At 48.7% G+C, this 19394-nt stretch overlaps 1 protein-coding gene across 1 annotated transcript in view; it reads left to right on the forward strand.

The window, feature by feature from the left end:
- Window positions 1–19394, forward strand: part of LOC119444760 (uncharacterized) — a 100720-nt gene that overhangs the window by 69402 nt on the left and 11924 nt on the right. Inside the window, exons 12-14 of the mRNA XM_049663612.1 lie at window positions 533–631; window positions 747–779; window positions 16088–16138. Of these exons, the coding sequence (XP_049519569.1) occupies window positions 533–631; window positions 747–779; window positions 16088–16138 (183 nt within the window). The remainder of the gene's footprint in view (window positions 1–532; window positions 632–746; window positions 780–16087; window positions 16139–19394) is intronic.

Genomic DNA, 19394 nt, shown 5'->3' on the forward strand with positions numbered 1-19394 from the left:
CTGCGCTTAGTGGTTCCGCGGTGACCTAAGTTGTTCATTTATTATGTGGTTAGGGGCGGGAGAGGGGGGTGAGAGGGTGACGCCACGAAGGCTTGACTCGCAAAAAATTATGGGCGTTTGTGCCTTGACTTGCTGTTGCAAAAGCAAACTTAAAATGCAGGGTATTAGTGGAGGATCATTTGTGACAGCACACTCTATACAGAGGCCATCATAACACTGAGTTGAAAGGTGATTACTATAATTTCATTGTCATTGCTGTTGCGCTGTTTGAAAACCACGAAGTGGCGGTCAGTATTTTTCCTATCGGCACATGTGGCTGTAAAATTCTTCTAGGGAACAGTGCACCTAACAGACTTGTTCGAGAAGTGTCTTCTTTTCGGCCCGCCACCCTCCTTTGCAAAATTCTTCAAGTACGTTCGAAAGACTGCTTTTGGTCGCAAAGTGCGCATGGTTATCATCAAAGTGTAGAACGTGGTTGTACGTGCAGTGGTGATCAGAAATTATGAAATAAAACATGCTGTACTTTTTGCAGAAATCTCACCCTCAGTGGTCTCAAGTACGCTGGAGCTGTCGGATTCTTCACCGACGTCCATGTCAAGTGACGCGACAAATTCTTCAACTACGGAGCACGGTAAGTGCTACGTCGAAAAACAGTTTTTTTTTCACCACCAGGCTTGACAGCTAGGAAGCTGCGCGAGCTTTATCAGGATTATTTGCGTGCAACTTATGCTTCGCTTCATTTTTAGTGAGGCGGGCTCTCGAAGTCGATGCTGACAAAGGTAAGCGGCTCATTAGCATAGAAGTAGGTACTCTCACGCCAATGCTTGGTCGTGAAGCGCCAACGGCCAGAGGGCGGCTGGAACAATGAAAGTGTTCGCGAATGCTGTTCGTCATGTCGAGCGTACCAATATATACCGCAACATTTTCCCGTCATCTTCTATCGCGGTAGCCGCTGTGAATATGCAGAGTCTATCCTCCAACCTGTGATAGACGTCAATTAAGATATGTTCCAAACTTGCCCGCAGTTTTCACAATGGTATTGGGTACTTGAGTTTTGTCATGCTTTTTGCACGAAAAGTCAGAAGGGTTCATTATTACGATAAAAAGGTTGCTTGCAATTCGTGGCTATATAATCACACCTGCCTACATGACTTGCGTCGCCATGTATTTATGCCGAAAGCTATTGCCTGCCCTTCGGCAGTGTATAGTATGCTCGTAAAAGCCTCCGTGTTGTTTGTGGTGTGCACACTGGCTAAGAACTACCGGTAAATCCGACCAGCGTAGTGATTATTTCGGCACTGGCAACCAATCGGCAATAACTCATTACGCGGGGAGAGTACTGTTATGGTGCAAAGCAGGAATATATAGGGCGCAAACAAGTCTCTTGTACATATTTTAGCTGCTAGTTTACACATAGAAGGCAAAGCATTCTTATCTAATGGACTGCTTAAATGGAAAGACCCTTTTAATGCATTGCAGCACTTATGGTCCGACAATTTGGGTGAAGCCTGCAATGAGCTTGCGGGCATCATAAAAAAAAATTGTGGTTGATCCCTCTTATATAGGAATCGGTATAGAACACGAAAGTGAAACGTGTCTTCACAGAAGTAGTGTAATGTTTATTGCACATTGATATATAATGTCTATTGGCGTTTTGTGGCTAAAGCGCCCTTAGGCGTTGATGCACCCACGCTGACGCCTGGTGGCACGTCTCCTCCATCACGACTACCAACGTCGATGACCATGAGCAACCGTCGTGCATATGGAAGCTGCACTACGCTGCACACGCTAGCACAACGCGAAAGACGAAGCACGTAACTGACACACTAATACAACGCGCAAGACAAAGCACGTAACTGAATCGTCACCGAGTCAAATCAGCGCGTACAGCGCGTCGTAATTGCAGCCTCCGCGATCAACTTCAGAAACATTTTCAGAGCTAATTGCGGAGGCCACGCTCCGCTGTGCTGAGTACGGTGAACGCCACCTAGGTGGCGTTGGTAGTGCTTCTTGATGCCAGCGTCCCTTCGAATGCTGGCATCGAGGCGTCGTAGTGCTGAGACCACCGAAGCGTTCACTGTCGGTGCGCGTTAGTGTCATAATGCAGTACTTCTCTTTTCTGCTCGTAGGCGGCGGCACCGCCCCGAGCAAGAGCGCGGGTACACGGAGGAGTGTTAGATATATAAGGCGCGTCTGTGTAGGTCTCTGCAAATGCGTTTGTGGCGCAATGGGTTAAACGCTCGGCGATCTATCGTCGCGGACCGAGAGGTCGTGGGTTTGATTTCCAAATTTTCCATCTTTGTGGAACTTTTTCTTCTGGTTTCTTTCTTTGTATTATGTTCGTGTATGTTCGTGTGACGTATTTCCGTGACGGAAATACGTCAGTGAAGTCTTGGTGGACCCCGGCATAAAACACTTTCGTGTTAAAAAAACGGCCAGGAGTTTTTGAATAGGTGAACGGCAGTTCCATCTTTTTTATATATACTATATGGTAATTCGACAGTTATATCCTCGCTTTCCACAAAAAATTCCGTATCCAGTTTTTCATTTTTTTACCGGTGTATAATTGTGTCCCGAAATGTGTAAAACGAGACGCCATCAGCCATATTGTAACGGTATTTCGAGGAGTAAAATACAATAACTGGTTTATTAAGGGCGAACCTGTGCCCTGAAACTAACTATGTACACGAAGAGTTTACAAGAACGTTCCACACGAGCGTCTCTGCGCCGAACGCACTTCTTCCTCTTTTCCAGTGATGGTCCGCGCCACTGTCTCGTGCGCGTGCACGAGCGGCATACGTTGCGCCACTCCACGAAACCAAGCAGGCGCGCGAGACGTAGCAGACGCTCTTCTGACAGAGCGGCTCGCTTGCTACCATCGCAGAAGACATGCTTAGGAGCAGACATCCGGCAATATTACGCAACATTGTCATCTAATGGCTGCAACTTGTCTGTTTCCCATCTCGGTGACGCCTTTTTGGCAGCTTGCTTTTGTGAATGCCACCTGGTTAACGTAGAAACAACATGCGGGTATCTCTGCTTTGAGCGCAGACGTTAAAAAAGACAGCAGAGGTCTTCGTGCGGGTTTATACAGTACTTTGCATTTCTGCGGCGAAATTAAAGCACACACGCTCGTGCTCCTTTCTGTCATACTTTTTCGCCTACAGCATGCAATGGCTTTAGAATGGTGATTCCGCTCTTTAAATTTTTCGGGTGACTTGGTGCGTTCTCGCTGATTGTGTCTCCCGGATAACTCAATACAACGTCCGAAATTTGCCTAAACAAAGCCTTCAGTTCCTTCGAATACCCCAAACAACGCCCATGACTCTATAAATGAATTCATCTTAAAAAGTTTTCGTTGACTAGGACAAATTTTCAACAGTTCAGACAGCCGGTAATGGATAGATTTTAGGCAACCAGCGCTTAAACTCCGCGGGCTAACTGATGATGTTGACTGATATTGTTTATTGGCAGCCTTTTTGAAACGGGGCGGTGACAAATGTGCACCTAGCTTGCTTGACTTAATCAGAAATGTTATACATGATTTTGATTCTCGCATTTTTGTATACATGTCCTTAATATTTTTTGCCCTGCCTCAAAACTTCTCTGTCTACCTTGTACCGCGACCTATGCCTGTAACGGATCCGGTGGCATCAACCTATTTCTTGCTTTTTTCCACCAATACTCTAAACGTCTCCTGCTTATCTCAACTGCTGACCGGTTGATGATTCCATCCGCTTTAAATACAAATGCTTCTGGAAGGTGTACGTTACGTACGGGTCATGCAGCGTGGGCTACCTACGGGTAATAGCAGCGCCATAACGCGCCGCCCAGCGAGAACGGGAAACCGGTTTCAGTAGCACATGTTGAAATTATGTGTCAGCAACTTCATCCTTCATCTTTAGGTGCATGGGCCTAGCTCCTGCTCTGAGTGGGCACCGGATTGTCCAAGAGTAGGAGTGCGTCTGCTTTCGCAATGCGAATGGCCTTGGAACGGGCTTGGTTGGACGCATCGGGCCAAAGCAAACATTGACACAGCGCTTACCCAGGCGCACGTCCTATTACCGTTCAATATGTCGTGCCATTTTTATGGCCTCCCTTCACTAGTTGCCTACATTAGTTTTACCCTCAAACTTGCCGTAGCATCTACTGACCAGCGCTGGTTCTGAAACAAGCACTCTTGTTCATCGGCCCACCCTAATTAGGAATCCCATATGTCCCGTAACTCTCGTATCTAATATTTCGATATGAAACATATAGGATCCTACATAATAACGCGCTTATCCCATGTGCCATATGATGTAATTAGATAAGAGGATGATAGGGCATAAGCGGAAATTTCAGTAAAGATTCTTCAAACTATATCCGACAAGTTTCTGTGGCAGCGTATACGTAAAGCTGCAGAGCCGAATGCGCACTTTTCTTTTGCTACGCATCTATGCGGTCCGCGAATCCATCTGTAGAATACACAGTGGCAAACAGAACCGTACACATTTTTCTTTATTTTAGGGGCGAAGCACCTTAGGGCCGAGCCTTGTCCCTCGTAGTCCATAGCTCTGGTTTGCATGGAGACCGCTAGGGGCGCTGCGGTGCATAAGGGCTATTGGTGTCATTTCAACAGCAAGTAATACCCATAATGAAGCAATATAAGTACCTCGGCGTACACATAAACGAAGGACAGAAATACTCAAACAACCACGAAGATAATCTGAAAATAAAGGGGAAGCGGAATGCAGCAATAATGAAACACAGAGCACTGTGGGGCCACAATAAGTATGAGGTGGTGCGTGGAATCTGGAAAGGAGTAATGGTGCCATCGCTAACATTCACAAATGCCATTATATGCTTAAAGTCGGATATATTGGCGGGTTTGGAAGTTAACTAAAGATCAGTAGGCCGGTTGGCTTTGGGAGCCCACGGTAATACCACAAATGAGGCAGTGCAGGGTGACATGGGTTGGGCCTCTTTTGAAGTCAGAGAAGCACAGAGCAAAATTAGTTTTGAAGAAAGGCTCAGGAACATGGATGAAAATAAATGGGCGGCTAAAGTGCACAAGTATCTCTACATGAAAAGCGTAGACACAGAATGGAGGAAGAGGTCAAGGAAGTTGGCAACCAAGTACAGGATAATCGAAACTCCAAATAGACAACCAGGAGTCATCAGAAAGAAAGTGAGAGAAATAGAGACCGTGAATTGGATGCAAAGAATGAAAACAAAAAGGACAATGGAGATTTACAAGAATGAGAAGAAAGAAATTAGAAGGGAAAATCTGTACGATAACACAAAGGGCAGTGCCTTGCTATTTGAGGCTCGAGCCGGTTGCCTAAGGACGAAAACATATCGGAACAAATATTCGGAACTAGATGAGAGATGTGCATGCTGCAGTAAAGATCCAGAAACCACTCAGCACATCCTGATGGAATGCGACGGGATCCACCCAGCGAGAACCGTAGGTAACGTGCAACTCCCAGAAGCGCTTGGTTTCAAAGTGGAAGGAAACAAACAGATCAGCCGTAGAGATCAGCAAGAGACGATTGGAGTACTGGTGGAAAAAAAGCAGGGAAAAGATGGATACGACCTGATCTCTTAAAATCATAGGCAGCGGCACAAGGTAAATTTTTGAAAAATAAAAATAATAATGAGAGGTATACAAAAATGCTAGGTAAAGAACATGTATAGTAAAACCTGATTAAATCAAGCAGGCTAGGTGACTATTTGTCGCCACCCCGTTTCAAAGGGGATGCCAATAAATCATCATCATCAGCTATATAAGCGCTGTATATACTGTACACATGCACAGTATATATATATATATATATATATATATATATATATATATTGTACTGAAGAGGAACGAGCAGTATGCACTGCTTCGAGAAAGACGACGACGACGAGCCTTGTGCCTGTGTTGCCTGAGCTGTGCAACCTCTCGCTGCAGTGCTTACGCTGTAAATATTTAAACTAGAGTGCCTCTCTACAATTGTACTGTAGTGCGAACTTCGCACTACCCTGAAGTTTCGCACTACCCGCCCACAAGCGGTTTCTACGCGTCGCGTTCTGCAGCTGCAAACTACATGCCTAGATGCAACTTCTGCGCGCCTCCGCAGCCCCTACGCCCGGCTCAGCATTGTGCACCCCAGCCTGGGCCCCCTGTTCACAATCCATCGCGTACCCAAGACAATCGGCCCATCTGCTACGCGTGTGGCTTTGCTGGCCACGTGGCACGATTTTGCCGCCGGCGGGGTTGGTACCCTCGCGATACTCCGAGACCACAAGGGAATACACCATGACTCTCAGTCCCGCTATGTTCCCACCTGTTCCGCACTTCGGTTCCTTGTCTCCTGCTCCTCGAAGTTTCACCACTCGTCGGTCTCCATCTCCCTGTCGACGTTCCCTGACCCTACTTGTCCGCCGCCCTCCAGCTGTGGAGGAAAACTAAAAGGCGCAGTTCCGGAGGCAAGAACTGCGATCTCATCGAACTACTCAAGCCCTCGTTTATTCCTGCGAATGTCATTGAAGTTTATGCGGAAGGTATCGCCGTTCACGCGCTTCTCGACACCGGTGCCGCGGTGTCAGTGATTGCCGACCAGCTTCGCCGTACGCTCCGAAAGGTCACGACGCCGTTTTCTTCTATTTCGCTACGTACAGCAAGCGCTGAGCCAATTGAGCCTGTAGGAACTTGCACCGGTCCGTGTCGCCATACAAGACAGTTTATATCACATTGAGTTTGTTGTTCTTCCCCGCTGCTCTCATGCCATCATTCTAGGATGGGACTTCCTCTCTTCTGATCGCGCAGTTATTGATTGTGCCCATGCAGAACTTGCGCTGACTCCATTTTGCGGAAGTCTTTCTGAAGATATTTGCCTCTTCTGCTAGAGTGTTCGTCGCCGCCGACACCGATATCCCTGCTTTCTCTTCCGCCCTTGTGCCCGTTACCTGTGCTGCTTTCTACGATTCCACAGTTCTCTTTACGCCGTCGAAACTTGCTGCACGTCATCCTCCCATCTTGCTTCCCTTCGCCATCCTTCCCATTCGCCAGAGCTCCAGCGCACTTTACGTTTCCAATCCGTTTTCCTGTCCATCAAGCCTACGACATGGCGAGTGCCTCGGGTCTGCCGACGAATTTGAGACAGGCTTTCTATACGATCCTTGGCCACGTTGTTTCGAAAGATGGTGTGCTTCCAGATCCTACCAAACTCCAAGCAGTCGCCGAATTCGCACGACCAAAGACCACCAAAGAACTCCGCAGCTTCATCGGATTGTGCTCATACTTTCGCCGTTTCATCCCCAACTTCGCCACCATAATAGCGCCTTTGACGCAGCTTCTAGCGGGTGACCACGACCTCTTGGCCTGGTCGCCAGTTTGCGATGCCGCATTCACGACGCGGCGTCGTCTTCTAACCTCACCCCCAATTCTCCGTCATTTCAACCCAAGCGCACAGATAGAAATTCACACGGATGCTAGTGGTGTCGGCATTGGCGCTGTTCACGCGCAACGAAAGACTGGCTTCCATGAATACGTCGTTGCCTACGACAGCCGCGCACTGACGAAAGCGGAAGCCAACTATTCCGTTACAGAAAAAGAATGCTTGGCTATCATTTGGGCCATAACTAAATTCCACCCTTACCTCTACGGCCGCCCATTCGACGTAATAACTGATCATCATGCCCTCTGCTGGCTGTCGTCCTTAAAGGATCCTTCAGGTCACCTCTCTCGATGGGCGCTCCGCCTTCAAGAGTACGACATTCGAGTGCTGTACCGCTCTGGCCGTAAACATTCGGACGCGGATGCCCTGTACCGCTCCCCTGTGTAAGGCCAGCCCAATTTTTCGATGGTACCAATATGCGAGTCCTCCTTTACTGCCAGGGACATGCTTTCGGAGCAGCAGAAGGATCGATGGATTGTCTCTATGCTGGCTTTTCTGTCCAACCTTTCCGCGTCTTCTCCTCGCCGTGCATTGCGTCGCCAAGCACACCACTTCGCTCTTCGTGACGGACTCCTATACCGCCGTAACTACCTCTCGGACGACCGTAAATGGTTACTCGTGGTCCCACGGCAGCTACGTTCGGACAAATGTGCAGCGTTTCACGATTACCCGCAATGCGCGCATGCAGGAGTACTAGAAACGTACGCGCGCCTGCGACTCCGTTATTACTGGCGCGGAATGTACTGATTCGTCCGCTGATATGTGCGCTCCTGCCTCGCTTGCCAACGCCGCAAGAATACCCCTCGTTCCTCAGCTGTCCCATTGCAACCATTGCCTTGCCCAGAACGCGCCTTTGACCGCGTCGGAGGGGATCTTTACGGGCCCCTGCCGAGTACTTCAGACGGCAACCACTGGGTGATTGTGGCGATAGACCATCTAACGCGTTACGCGGAAACTTCGCCTCTGCCCAGCGCATCTGCGCGTGATGTTGCATGGTTCCTTCTGCGTAACATCCTACTTCGCCATGGAGCCCCCAGAGAATTGCTCAGCGACAGGAGCCGTGTCTTTCTCTCTGAGGTTATAGAAGCTCTACTCAAGGAATGCCACTTCATTCACCGCACCACTACTGCATACCACCCGCAGACTAATGGGATGGCTGAGCGCTTTAACCGTACTCTTGGCGACATGCTATCCATGTACGTCGCATCTGACCAGACCAATTGGGACCGCGTTCTACCTTTCGTGACGTATGCTTATAACACCGCCATACAGACCACTACGGGATTTTCCCCGTTCTTTCTTCTTTACGGACGCGAGCCTTCCTGCACCATGGATACCATCCTCCCGTATCGCCCTGACACAACGGAGTCTACTGTCCTGTACGAAGCTGCTGCAAACGCGGAAGAATGCCGACAGCTCGCCCGCACATTTACTACGGAAGACCAGCAGCGCCAGAAGCACGGTCGGGATATTCCCGCCTCTACTGCATCCTATGCCCCTTACTCACTAGTCTGGCTTTGGGTTTCCGCCGCCAGCCCTGGACTTTCACTCAAACTCGTTTCCAAGTACCATGGTCCCTACCGTGGAGTCAGTCAAACGTCTCCTGTGAACTACTTGATAGAACCCCTTGAGCCACTTTCGGATAAGCGCCGCCGAGGGTGCGAAATCGTACACGTTCAGCGGCTAAAGCCTTACTTCGACCCCCCTGTGCTATCCTGCCCGTAAGTCACCGGGACGGCTCCTTTTCTCTCTCTCTCTCTCTCTCTCTCTCTATATATATATATATATATATATATATTGTATTACGGTGAAGGGAAAGAAGAAGGTGACGCGAACGAGAGGAAGACGAAGTCTCTGGCCGTTGCCTGAACGCCATATTTCTTCGCTTGTAAATATACATCCTTCTACACTCGTGGGCCTGCTTTCTTCCTGCAACATTTTGGTGGAGGTGCGGGGTACAATCACGGAACTTCGCAGTGGACGTCATCTACCTGCCGCCACAATGGCAGATCAACCGACACAACCGACAACGCCTCAGCAGTCCACGCCAACGGTCATCCTCACTCATCTGCGGGACCCGGGGACATTTTGTGGCACGGACAACACCGACGTCGAGGACTGGCTTGCGATGTACGAACGAGTGTGCGACAACAACAGGTGGGGTCCAACAATGATGCTAGCAAACCTCATGTTTTATCTGAAAGGAACTGCGAAGCAATGGTACGATACGCATGAAGCTGACCTAACAAGCTGGGATGTCTGCAAAGAAAAAATGCGTGACCTGTTTGGCAGACCTGTCGGTCGTCAGTTGGCAGCAAAAAAAGAACTTGCATGCCGCGCTCAGACGTCCACAGAATCCTATGTCGTGTACATACAGGATGTGCTGGCTCTCTGCCGCAAGGCTGATAACACCATGACCGAGGCGGACAAGATTGGTCATATACTAAAAGGTATTGCAGACGACGCCTTCAATCTCCTAATGTGTAAGGATTGTGCCACTGTGGATGCAATTATAAAGGAGTGCCGGCGCTTCGAACAAGCGAAAGGCCGCTGCGTCCCTCAACATTTCGACAGGCTGCCCAATACCGCCGCGACATCTTCGTGCGCAGACCCGCCGCGGTTCGTTCAGCCGACAGGATCAGAAGATCTAACGCGTATCGTTCGCCGTGAGCTTGAGGCCATGGCTCCGGCTCCAATTCGTTCCGACTGTCGGGAAAGTGTGCCCGTTATCTCGCTTATACAAGCGGTCGTTCGGGAAGAAATAGCGAGTTTGGGCATTCCATCTCTCTGCTCGGTCCGCCATACGAACACCTACCAGATTTCTCCGGCCGCTCGCTCCCAGACGCAAAGCTTCCCGCCACTCCGCCGCAACCCCGCTGACTGGCGCACACCGGATGACAGACCCATCTGTTTTAATTGTTCCGGTATTGGACACATCGCCCGTCATTGCCGTAATCGCTGGTCGTCGTCTCCTCGGTGGTCGTCTCCGAGTCACTACCGCCAAGTACCAGACAATCGCACTTTCTCGCCCTACACGCCGCCTCGGAACGTCAACGCCGCCAGTGCTCCACCAAGATCCAGCCGCTCCCCGTCTCCGCAAGGTCGTCGGTCCCGTTCGCCTCTCGTTCACCGCTCTTCGTCCCCATCTGCAACCGGTCGCTTCCCTTCGGGAAACTAGGCGGTGCAGCTCCCGGAGGTGAAGCTGCAACTCCGACCCGGCCCACAAATCCTCTGTTGACCCTGCCTACACGTGGAAACCTACTGGACATTGAAGTTGATGGTGTTCCTGTCACATCTCTCGTTGACACAGGAGCGCAGCTTTCAGTTATGAGCGCTGCTCTCCGCCGAAGGCTCAAAAAGGTTCTGACTCCCGCCGTACCGTGCACTGTGCGAGTCGCCGATGGGAGTACTTCACCTGTTCTTGGAATGTGCACAGCACGTGTGACCATTGCGGGCCATTATAGCGTTGTTTTATTTATCGTCCTCGAGCACTGTCCACACGACCTAATTCTCGGCCTCGACTTCCTTTCGAAACACTCTGCCCAAATTGACTGCTCCGCAGGTGTTGTACAGCTGGATCTGCCGCTTCTTGCCGACGCAGACGCAACAACTTGTGCTTCACCCCGCTTATGTTCTGCTGAGTTTGCACGGCTGTCTCCACAGGCGGCTACCAATGTCCTCCTGACGCCCTGTCCTCCCGTACCTGATGGCGAGTACGTCGTGTCTCCGTTTACTGACGTGGTTTTGTCACGAAATATTGCCCTACCGAGCACCTTAATCCGGATCCTCGAAAACTGCGCTCGGGTGCCCATCCTCAATTTTGGATTTTCGACGCATGTGCTGCCACTCGGCATTGCCGTCGCACTTACCACTCCATTGGATGAAATTGAGATTTCTTCTTCGGCCTCCGAATCCTTCCTGAGTACCAACGCACCTTTGTCACCCATTCCTTCGTGCTCGACGCCTGCGGACGATGTTTGTAAGATGATCGCCCCTGACCTTCCTTCCGAGCAAACAACAGCTCTTCGTCACCTCCTGTCATCTTATCGGGATATCTTTGATTTGGACGACCGTCCACTTGGTCAGACATCTGTTGTCACGCATCGCATCAACACCGGTGACGCCAGCCCCATTCATAGGCGGCCATATCGTGTCTCCGCAACAGAAAGGGCCATAATCCAGAAAGAGGTCGACAAGATGATGGACAAGGACATCATTGAACCTTCCAGTAGCCCGTGGGCATCACCGGTTGTCTTAGTAAAGAAAAAAGACAACTCGTGGCGCTTCTGCGTTGACTACCGTCACCTCAACAAGATAACAAAGAAGGATGTTTATCCCCTGCCTCGCATTGACGACGCTCTTGACTGCCTTCACGGATCCCAATACTTTTCATCAATTCACCTCCGCTCCGGGTATTGGCAGATTAGCGTCGACGAGATGGACCGCGAGAAAACCGCCTTCGTCACACCGGACGGTCTGTACCAATTTAAAGTCATGCCCTTTGGATTATGCAATGCGCCAGCTACATTCGAGTGCATGATGGACTCTCTGCTGCGCGGCTTGAAGTGGTCTACATGCCTCTGTTACCTCGACGATGTGATTGTCTTTTCGTCGAACTTTGAGAGCCACCTGAGGCGCCTCACGACCATACTCTCCGTGTTTCGCAGGGCTAAACTCCTCCAAGTGCCATTTCGGTCGCCGTGAAATTACCATGCTCGGCCATCTCGTAAACGCCGCCGGAATCCAACCTGATTCACAGAAAGTCCACGCTGTGCGCAATTTTCCTGTACCTTGTTCAACAAACGATGTCCGTAGTTTTCTGGGCTTATGCTCTTATTTCCGACGATTTGTGAAACAATTTGCCGACATCGCTCGCCCTCTCACTGACCTTCTTAAGAAAGATGCCTCTTTCTCTTGGGGACCACTGCAGGAGCAAGCCTTCTCTACCCTGATCGAGCGGCTTACAACCTCCCCGATTCTGTCACACTTTCACCCTTCTGCACCTACTGAAGTACGAACTGACGCGAGTGGTTATGGCATCGGCGCTATCCTCGCTCAACGTCAACAGGGCCACGACCGTGTCATCGCTTACGCCAGCCGCCTTCTTTCCACGCCCGAGCGAAATTACTCCATCACTGAGAGGGAATGCCTCGCGCTCGTATGGGCGGTCGCGAAATTTCGGCCGTACCTTTTCGGTCGGAGCTTCTGCGTCGTAACCGATCATCACGCCCTCTGCTGGCTCTCCTCTTTGAAGGACCCAACTGGACGACTTGCACGTTGGGCATTGCGTCTACAAGAATATACATTTTCTATTACGTATAAGTCAGGGCGCCTGCATAAAGACGCTGACTGCCTGTCGCGCAATCCTGTGGATCAACCGGACGATACCGATGCAGACTCGGACATCAGTATTCTGTCTCTCTCCGGCTTTCTCCATATTGGCGACGAGCAACGCCAAGATCCTGTTCTTCGAACACTTATGGAACGCCTAAGCTCCTCGCCTAATGACCCGTCTCTGCGGATGTTCACCTTGCGCGATGGAACTTTATACCGTCGTAGTTTTCGTCCTGATGGCCCGGAGCTGCTCCTAGTCGTCCCAAAGCACCTTCGACTGGCCGTGCTCCAGCAACTTCCCGACGCTCCTACTGCTGGACATCTGGGCATCACTCGTACTTACGACCGCCTGCGGCGCCGCTTCTTCTGGCCCGGCATTTATCGCTCTGTGCGCCGTTATGTCACTTCTTGCGACCTGTGTCAGCGCCGCAAGACGCCTGCTATGCCTCCTGCTGGTTTGCTTCAACCAATTGCTATCCCTACAGAGCCCTTCTTCCGTGTGGGCCTCGACCTCCTTGGCCCCTTTCCTATTTCTATGAAAGGAAACAAATGGATTGCTGTAGCAACAGATTATGCCACGAGATATGCCATTACACGAGCGATGCCAACCAGCTGCGCTACAGATGTCGCCAACTTCCTACTATACGACGTCATCCTGCACCACGGCGCCCCTCGCCAGTTACTCACGGATCGCGGCTTTCTCTCGAAGGTCGTCGATGATCTGCTCCGCTCCTGTTCTACAGAACACCAGCTCGCTACCGCATACCACCCTCAAACGAACGGCCTCACCGAACGACTCAACCGCACACTAACCGAAATGCTGGCCCTGTACGTTTCCGACGATCACCGCGACTGGGACGTCGCTTTACCGTACATCATTTTCGCATACAACTCGTCCCGTCACGATACTGCCGGATTCTCCCCATTTTACCTTTTGTATGGCCGCGACCCCACCTTGCCCTTCGACACGTTGCTACCTTCCGCAGTACAATCACCCAGCACTGGTTACGCTCGCGATGCTATTGCCTTAGCCGCCCAGGCCCGAGAGGTTGCGCGTCATCGCCTCACAGTCTCGCAAGCTTCTCAAAAACGACGCTACGACCTTCGGCACCGAGACCACCATTTTTCACCTGGTTCCCTTGTCCTTCTCTGGACGCCTTCAGGTCGAGTCGGCTTGTCGGAAAAACTCCTTTCCCGTTATTCTGGTCCATACCAGATCTTACGACAACTGTCCGACGTGACATACGAGATCGCCCCAGTCGATCAGCCTTCAGTGTCGCCCAACGTCACCAGCGATGTTGTTCACGTCGCCAGGCTCAAGCCCTATGTCTCCCCATTAAGCGACGCTCCATAACCTGCACCGGGACGGAGCTAACCCCACCGGGAGGGTGATGTTACGGTGAAGGGAAAGAAGAAGGTGACGCGAACGAGAGGAAGACGAAGTCTCTGGCCGTTGCCTGAACGCCATATTTCTTCGCTTGTAAATATACATCCTTCTACACTCGTGGGCCTGCTTTCTTCCTGCAACAATATATACAAGGTGTAAGCTATCCCGCAGCACGATTTAAGAAAAGAGGAACGACGTTACGCGAAGCAAACCTAGTGCGTATTGTTTCCAGTGCAGTAGAGCAGCCGCCAGTAATTTTTTCGTTGCTGGGGTTGAAATTAGCTAATTGTAATTAATTATGTAACTCGAGAAGTACTGCCCTAATTATCAAAAGTCTCAATGATAAAGTTGTAGAGCGACATGAAAAACTACCGATACAGCTTTCTGTTGCCTCGTACGCGCTACATAAAAGTGTTTTTCCGAGCGTGAAGGAAGCCCGCGAATACACGCAAAGTGCCTCGAGCGACTAGTCACGCGGCAATTCTAGGTGTATTCTCGGGCATTATTCACGCTCGGAAAAACACATTTATGTGGCACGTATTGAGCAACAGAAAGCTGTATCGGTAGTTTTTCATGTCGCTCTACAATTTTCTCATTGACACTTTGATAATTAGGGCAGTACTTCTCGAGTTACATAATTACAATTAGCTAATTAAATATCAGCAACGAAAAAAATTACTGGCGGCTACTCCACTGCACTGGAAACAATGCGCACTAAGTTTGCTTCGCGTAACGCCGTTCCTCTTATTTAATATCGTGCTGCGTGATAGCTTGGGACACCCTGTATATGTATAGTATATGTACGCGAAGCTCCGGCTTCCGGCTAACGCTTCCGGCGTTTTGCCCGAATGATCCCCCGGTGCTTCGCCCACTCATTATCATTCACTTCGTGGATATGCGGTGTCTTTTTTTGTTCGAGATTTTTATACTAAATAAGACTTGCTGAGCGAATTATTTTACTTTCTTGCTGTTTTTAGTTTTAGGGCTTTATGTTGTCCATGCCTGGTTTTCCTGCTGCTATAAAGCAAGGTGGCGTCGCAGGGTTGCCGGAGGTATGCGCGACTGTTCGTAAGATGATCCGAATTCATCTGTCAGGAGCAAATCGAGACAGCGGCATATTGCAGAATGTTTGTTTGGACGCATACGGTTACGAAAGAAGAAGCTTTGTTGTGTGCAGCTCATGCCACCAGTGCAAGTGCATCGCTGGTCACGATGGCCACCTCGACACAGGCAATCTAGCCGCCTTCAGCGAGTCCAGCAGCTGTTCAAAAGTGCTTCCTACATTCCTGCGCAATACGCAATGTTGTATCGCTTGCCATAGAACATTACGTAAGCGCATTCTGCGCGCTTACATGAGTGGTTCAATAGTGCCCAGCTAAGCATAAAATCAGAGGATACTGAACTAATGTATTTTCAAGATCTCCGCAAACAATAGTGGATATTGAAAATGCTTAGTAATCTGGCAACGCTGGCAGCGTCAGCCATCTTTACTGAGGCGTAATTGCTAAGCGTCTGTATGCTGTGCGGATCTGCGATCGTGGCCGTGTCTCTAATCAAGGCTCTAAAATGCAGCAGTCGCTTTCATCCTCCAGCGCTTACTGAAGAGTCAGCTGTACTGTGCCCCCACGTACCAACAAAGCCATCCTAGCTGGTTCTTGCATCCTTGGATGTCCGTGCTGGCGGCATTCTCAAGAGGCGCACTGTTTTGAAACCGAACCTTTGGCGAGGCTGCTTTCATGGCGACGTGCCCTTCGAACCTAAGCTAACGGCGTCCGCACTGAACAAGTGTTGACGCCAACGGAGATTAAGGTCCCTTAACTAGAAAAATGCTGATGCGAAAGCAACCCTACCCTCCCACTTTCCTTCTTTATCTCAAAAATTGCGAGACATGAAAAAGGGCCGTTGCTCGTAGATAGCTCAATATGACTTCCATTTCCAGGAGGAATCCCTGTCCTCAAGCGTAGTCCACCAATGCCAGAGAACGGGAATGGTGAGTCCATGGAACCCTATCAGTAACGAAGTACCAGAGCACGGCAGAAAACATTTCATTATTGGATGAGGTCTTATCCAGCCAAACATAGGGGAAAAAAAACAGTCACTGCGGTCTTCGATGGGCGAAATTCTATAGCGTGATTTCAATTAGAATCGCGCTGACTTCAGAGGTTTCGAATAAGATCAACGTGTGCTTGTTCCTAACGTACTTCTAATATGGCTGTGTTTCTTTTGTCTGATGATGTTATCCTTACTATCAGTAAGGATAAATGTTCACAGAAGGAGTCGGAAGATGTTTTTTTTTTAGCTAGAATATAAAAAAAAACCGAAAAAAAAACCGCGAGGTGGTGCATACATGGTCTAAATCCCGTCAAAGTAAAGTTTTTACGGTAATAAACATACGGTGGCACATTACTGGTGCCGGAAACTTTGTCAGAGTGCAAAAAACATTTGATCTTTCAAACTATTGTAGTTATGCTTTGTAAAACGCAATTTGAGCGTATTTCTATACTGTTATACCATGTAGTTTTGCCTTGAAAAACGCAATTTGAGCGTATTTCTATACTGTTATACCATGTACTTGCAAATTGATTCACTAGGTCTGAAAAAGTTAAATATAGCGTAGCAGTACTTGATGGGCTGGTCAATTCTTAGTTGAATACATGTAGCTTATGATATAAACAACGGAAAGTCAACTGCTTATGTCGTTGTTGCATTGGTCTCTTTTAAAAGGAAGCATTACTTCAGGAACTCATGTCCAAATTGATTGGAAAGGATAAACAGGTTTTCTCGACTTCCTCTGGGCTGCTGAGCACGAGGTCGAATCCCGGCCACGGCGGCCGCATTTCGATGGGGGTGAAAATGCGAAAACACCCATGCACTTAGATTTAGGTGCACGTTAAAGAACCCCAGGTGGTCCAAATTTCTTGAGTCCTCCACTACGGCGTGCCTTATTATGAGATCGTGCTTTTGGCACGTAAAACCCCATAATTCAATTCTCGACTTCCTCTGCACAGATTTTATTAATATTTGTAGAATTTAAAAGAGAAAGTTAAAATATAACTTCTGTATACTGTAGGTTTCTTAATTTTGTTTCTAAAGTTTTGGTAAATATCAAAATTACGAAGCTGAAGAATCAACCTTACGACTATGTAACTCACAAGATATCACGATTCTGTATGTTGCACCCGCTGAACGAACCAGATTGATCTATTCCGCAGCACTCTGCAATTATGTACGCCTTCGAGCGCGTAATTCATTTCTTAGTCAGCTCCTTGCCAAGTAAAATTGGGCAGGTCCTGAACATAGGGCAATAATAAAGTGGGGCGGATCCCGGAGGTGGCGTGGTGGAATGTGGGCCGTTCTCGGAGGCAACGTAATCCGTAGCCGCGTGCGTGAGTCACGTCGATCGGTGTTTCTGCATCTTGCTAATTTGCCAGGTCGGGCACGTAATCGCTGTGCTGTAAAGCGCATTGCACATGATGTGCAGTTTCATTGCATTTATTAACCACTTTACGAAAATTTATCGCTTCACATGAATTTCGAAATGTGACTTGAATCTGCGTGATGTCTTTTTAAACTTACCAATTTACGGCAATTCTTGCTGTGAAAATTTGTGTCCCGAACTCAAAGTACCGCTTCCTATAAATTCGGTGGCCCAGCATTTTTCTGGAAGTCAACTTTTTTTCTTTCAATTCGTTAACGATTACCTATTGAAAGCATTTCTACGTTTTGCTATAATTTGAGTAAGGAAAACGTGGCAGGCCCTGGTTAAAGCTTCCTCTTCGGCTGGCGCTGCAATAACAGCCGAGTCGTTAGAAGAGCTTACATCCCATGATATTTGTAGTGTATGCTTTAGGCTATCATTTCTTTTTAATCAAGGATGGTGTGTGTGTGTGTGTCTGTGTGTGTGTGTGTGTGTTTGTTTAATTTTTTGATGACATATGAGCAAGTTTCTGCATCTAGCCATGTTGTAGTTGTGAAATGCCGACCGGCTTGATCCTGTACTAGAGCACCCACTCTACATAGAACGAGAAAAAACAGAAAGGAGATAGTTAACGACTTAATCCACACGAGTTGAATAGTAAACATCTAACAATATTGTTTGAACAATAATTATGGGAAATGAAACTCTGCAAGCTCTGGTGATAGCGACGCGACGGTGCAATCACTTTACAGTTGTGAAAAAAAATGAGATCAAAAGTGCAGTCGCATGTGATTACCTGACTCGAACTATGTATACCCTACATAATAATAGCTTATTGCTCAGTGATAGAACATTCGCTTCGTCACCTCGCGAAAAGTGTGTGTCACCGAACACGTGTAAATTACTCTCCTGTACGATGGTTAACAGGGTCACGGACAATGGCTTCGCGTTCTCGGAATTATACGCTAATGGGAATTTAAAGGAAAAAAAAAGTGAAAGTATCGCAACAAGGCGCAGCATTGAAAGCGGTAGAAAGGTTTAGCGTTGTGCTAAATTAGTATCAAAACGCTGTCGTTATAACGAGTGGGTGCTAATCACGTCACAGTAGTCCACCTCTATAGTCGGTCACAGCCTAAGAATTACAAACAAGCTCCACCCACAAAAACGAAGTGCCGTTGTCCTTCGGCCTCTGGAAGAGAGCCGAGCCAGCGGAGGTCCACTCACAATTCTATACAAGTGTTATATACAACCAATCCAATTATATACAACCAATAAGATTTGCTTAGTTCCTTGACGTCAAGCTGTAGTGCCTGTTTAAAACAGCCGTTTTTTTCCCGAACAGATCTGTTTTTGGGGCACTTGGTTTCAGGATGAACCGTGAATGTTCTGGGCAAATTTTACGCCTGATCCTGATATCACTGCCCAGCCAAAGTTATTACATAAGGTTGAAAGAAATGAGCTTTTATTTTCTAATTCGCCCAGCATTCACAACAACGAAGTCCAATTTGCTTGGCTCTCTCTCAGAGGTAAAGATCTGGTCCACAGCGTTTTTCTAGGTGGAGCATGTTTGTAATTCTTAAGTTGTCACCGCTTACAGAAAACCTTCACATGCGTGCGACTCCCATTTAGAGATGGACTATGTAGACTCCTGACGCACCTCCATGGTGAACGAGATTAGCCTGAAGGAAAACCATCGGCGTTTGTCAGCGTCCAAAGGAAGGACCAGACGGAGTTAGCTTGAAGTATACTGTTTGTTCAGGTCAGACCAGTGTATACACCACGGTGTAGTATGCAGGCAGCTGCTCAGCAGTTACATTAATATGTGCGC

This window comes from Dermacentor silvarum, chromosome 3 (genome assembly GCF_013339745.2).
Source record: "Dermacentor silvarum isolate Dsil-2018 chromosome 3, BIME_Dsil_1.4, whole genome shotgun sequence".
Lineage (NCBI taxonomy): Eukaryota > Metazoa > Arthropoda > Arachnida > Ixodida > Ixodidae > Dermacentor > Dermacentor silvarum.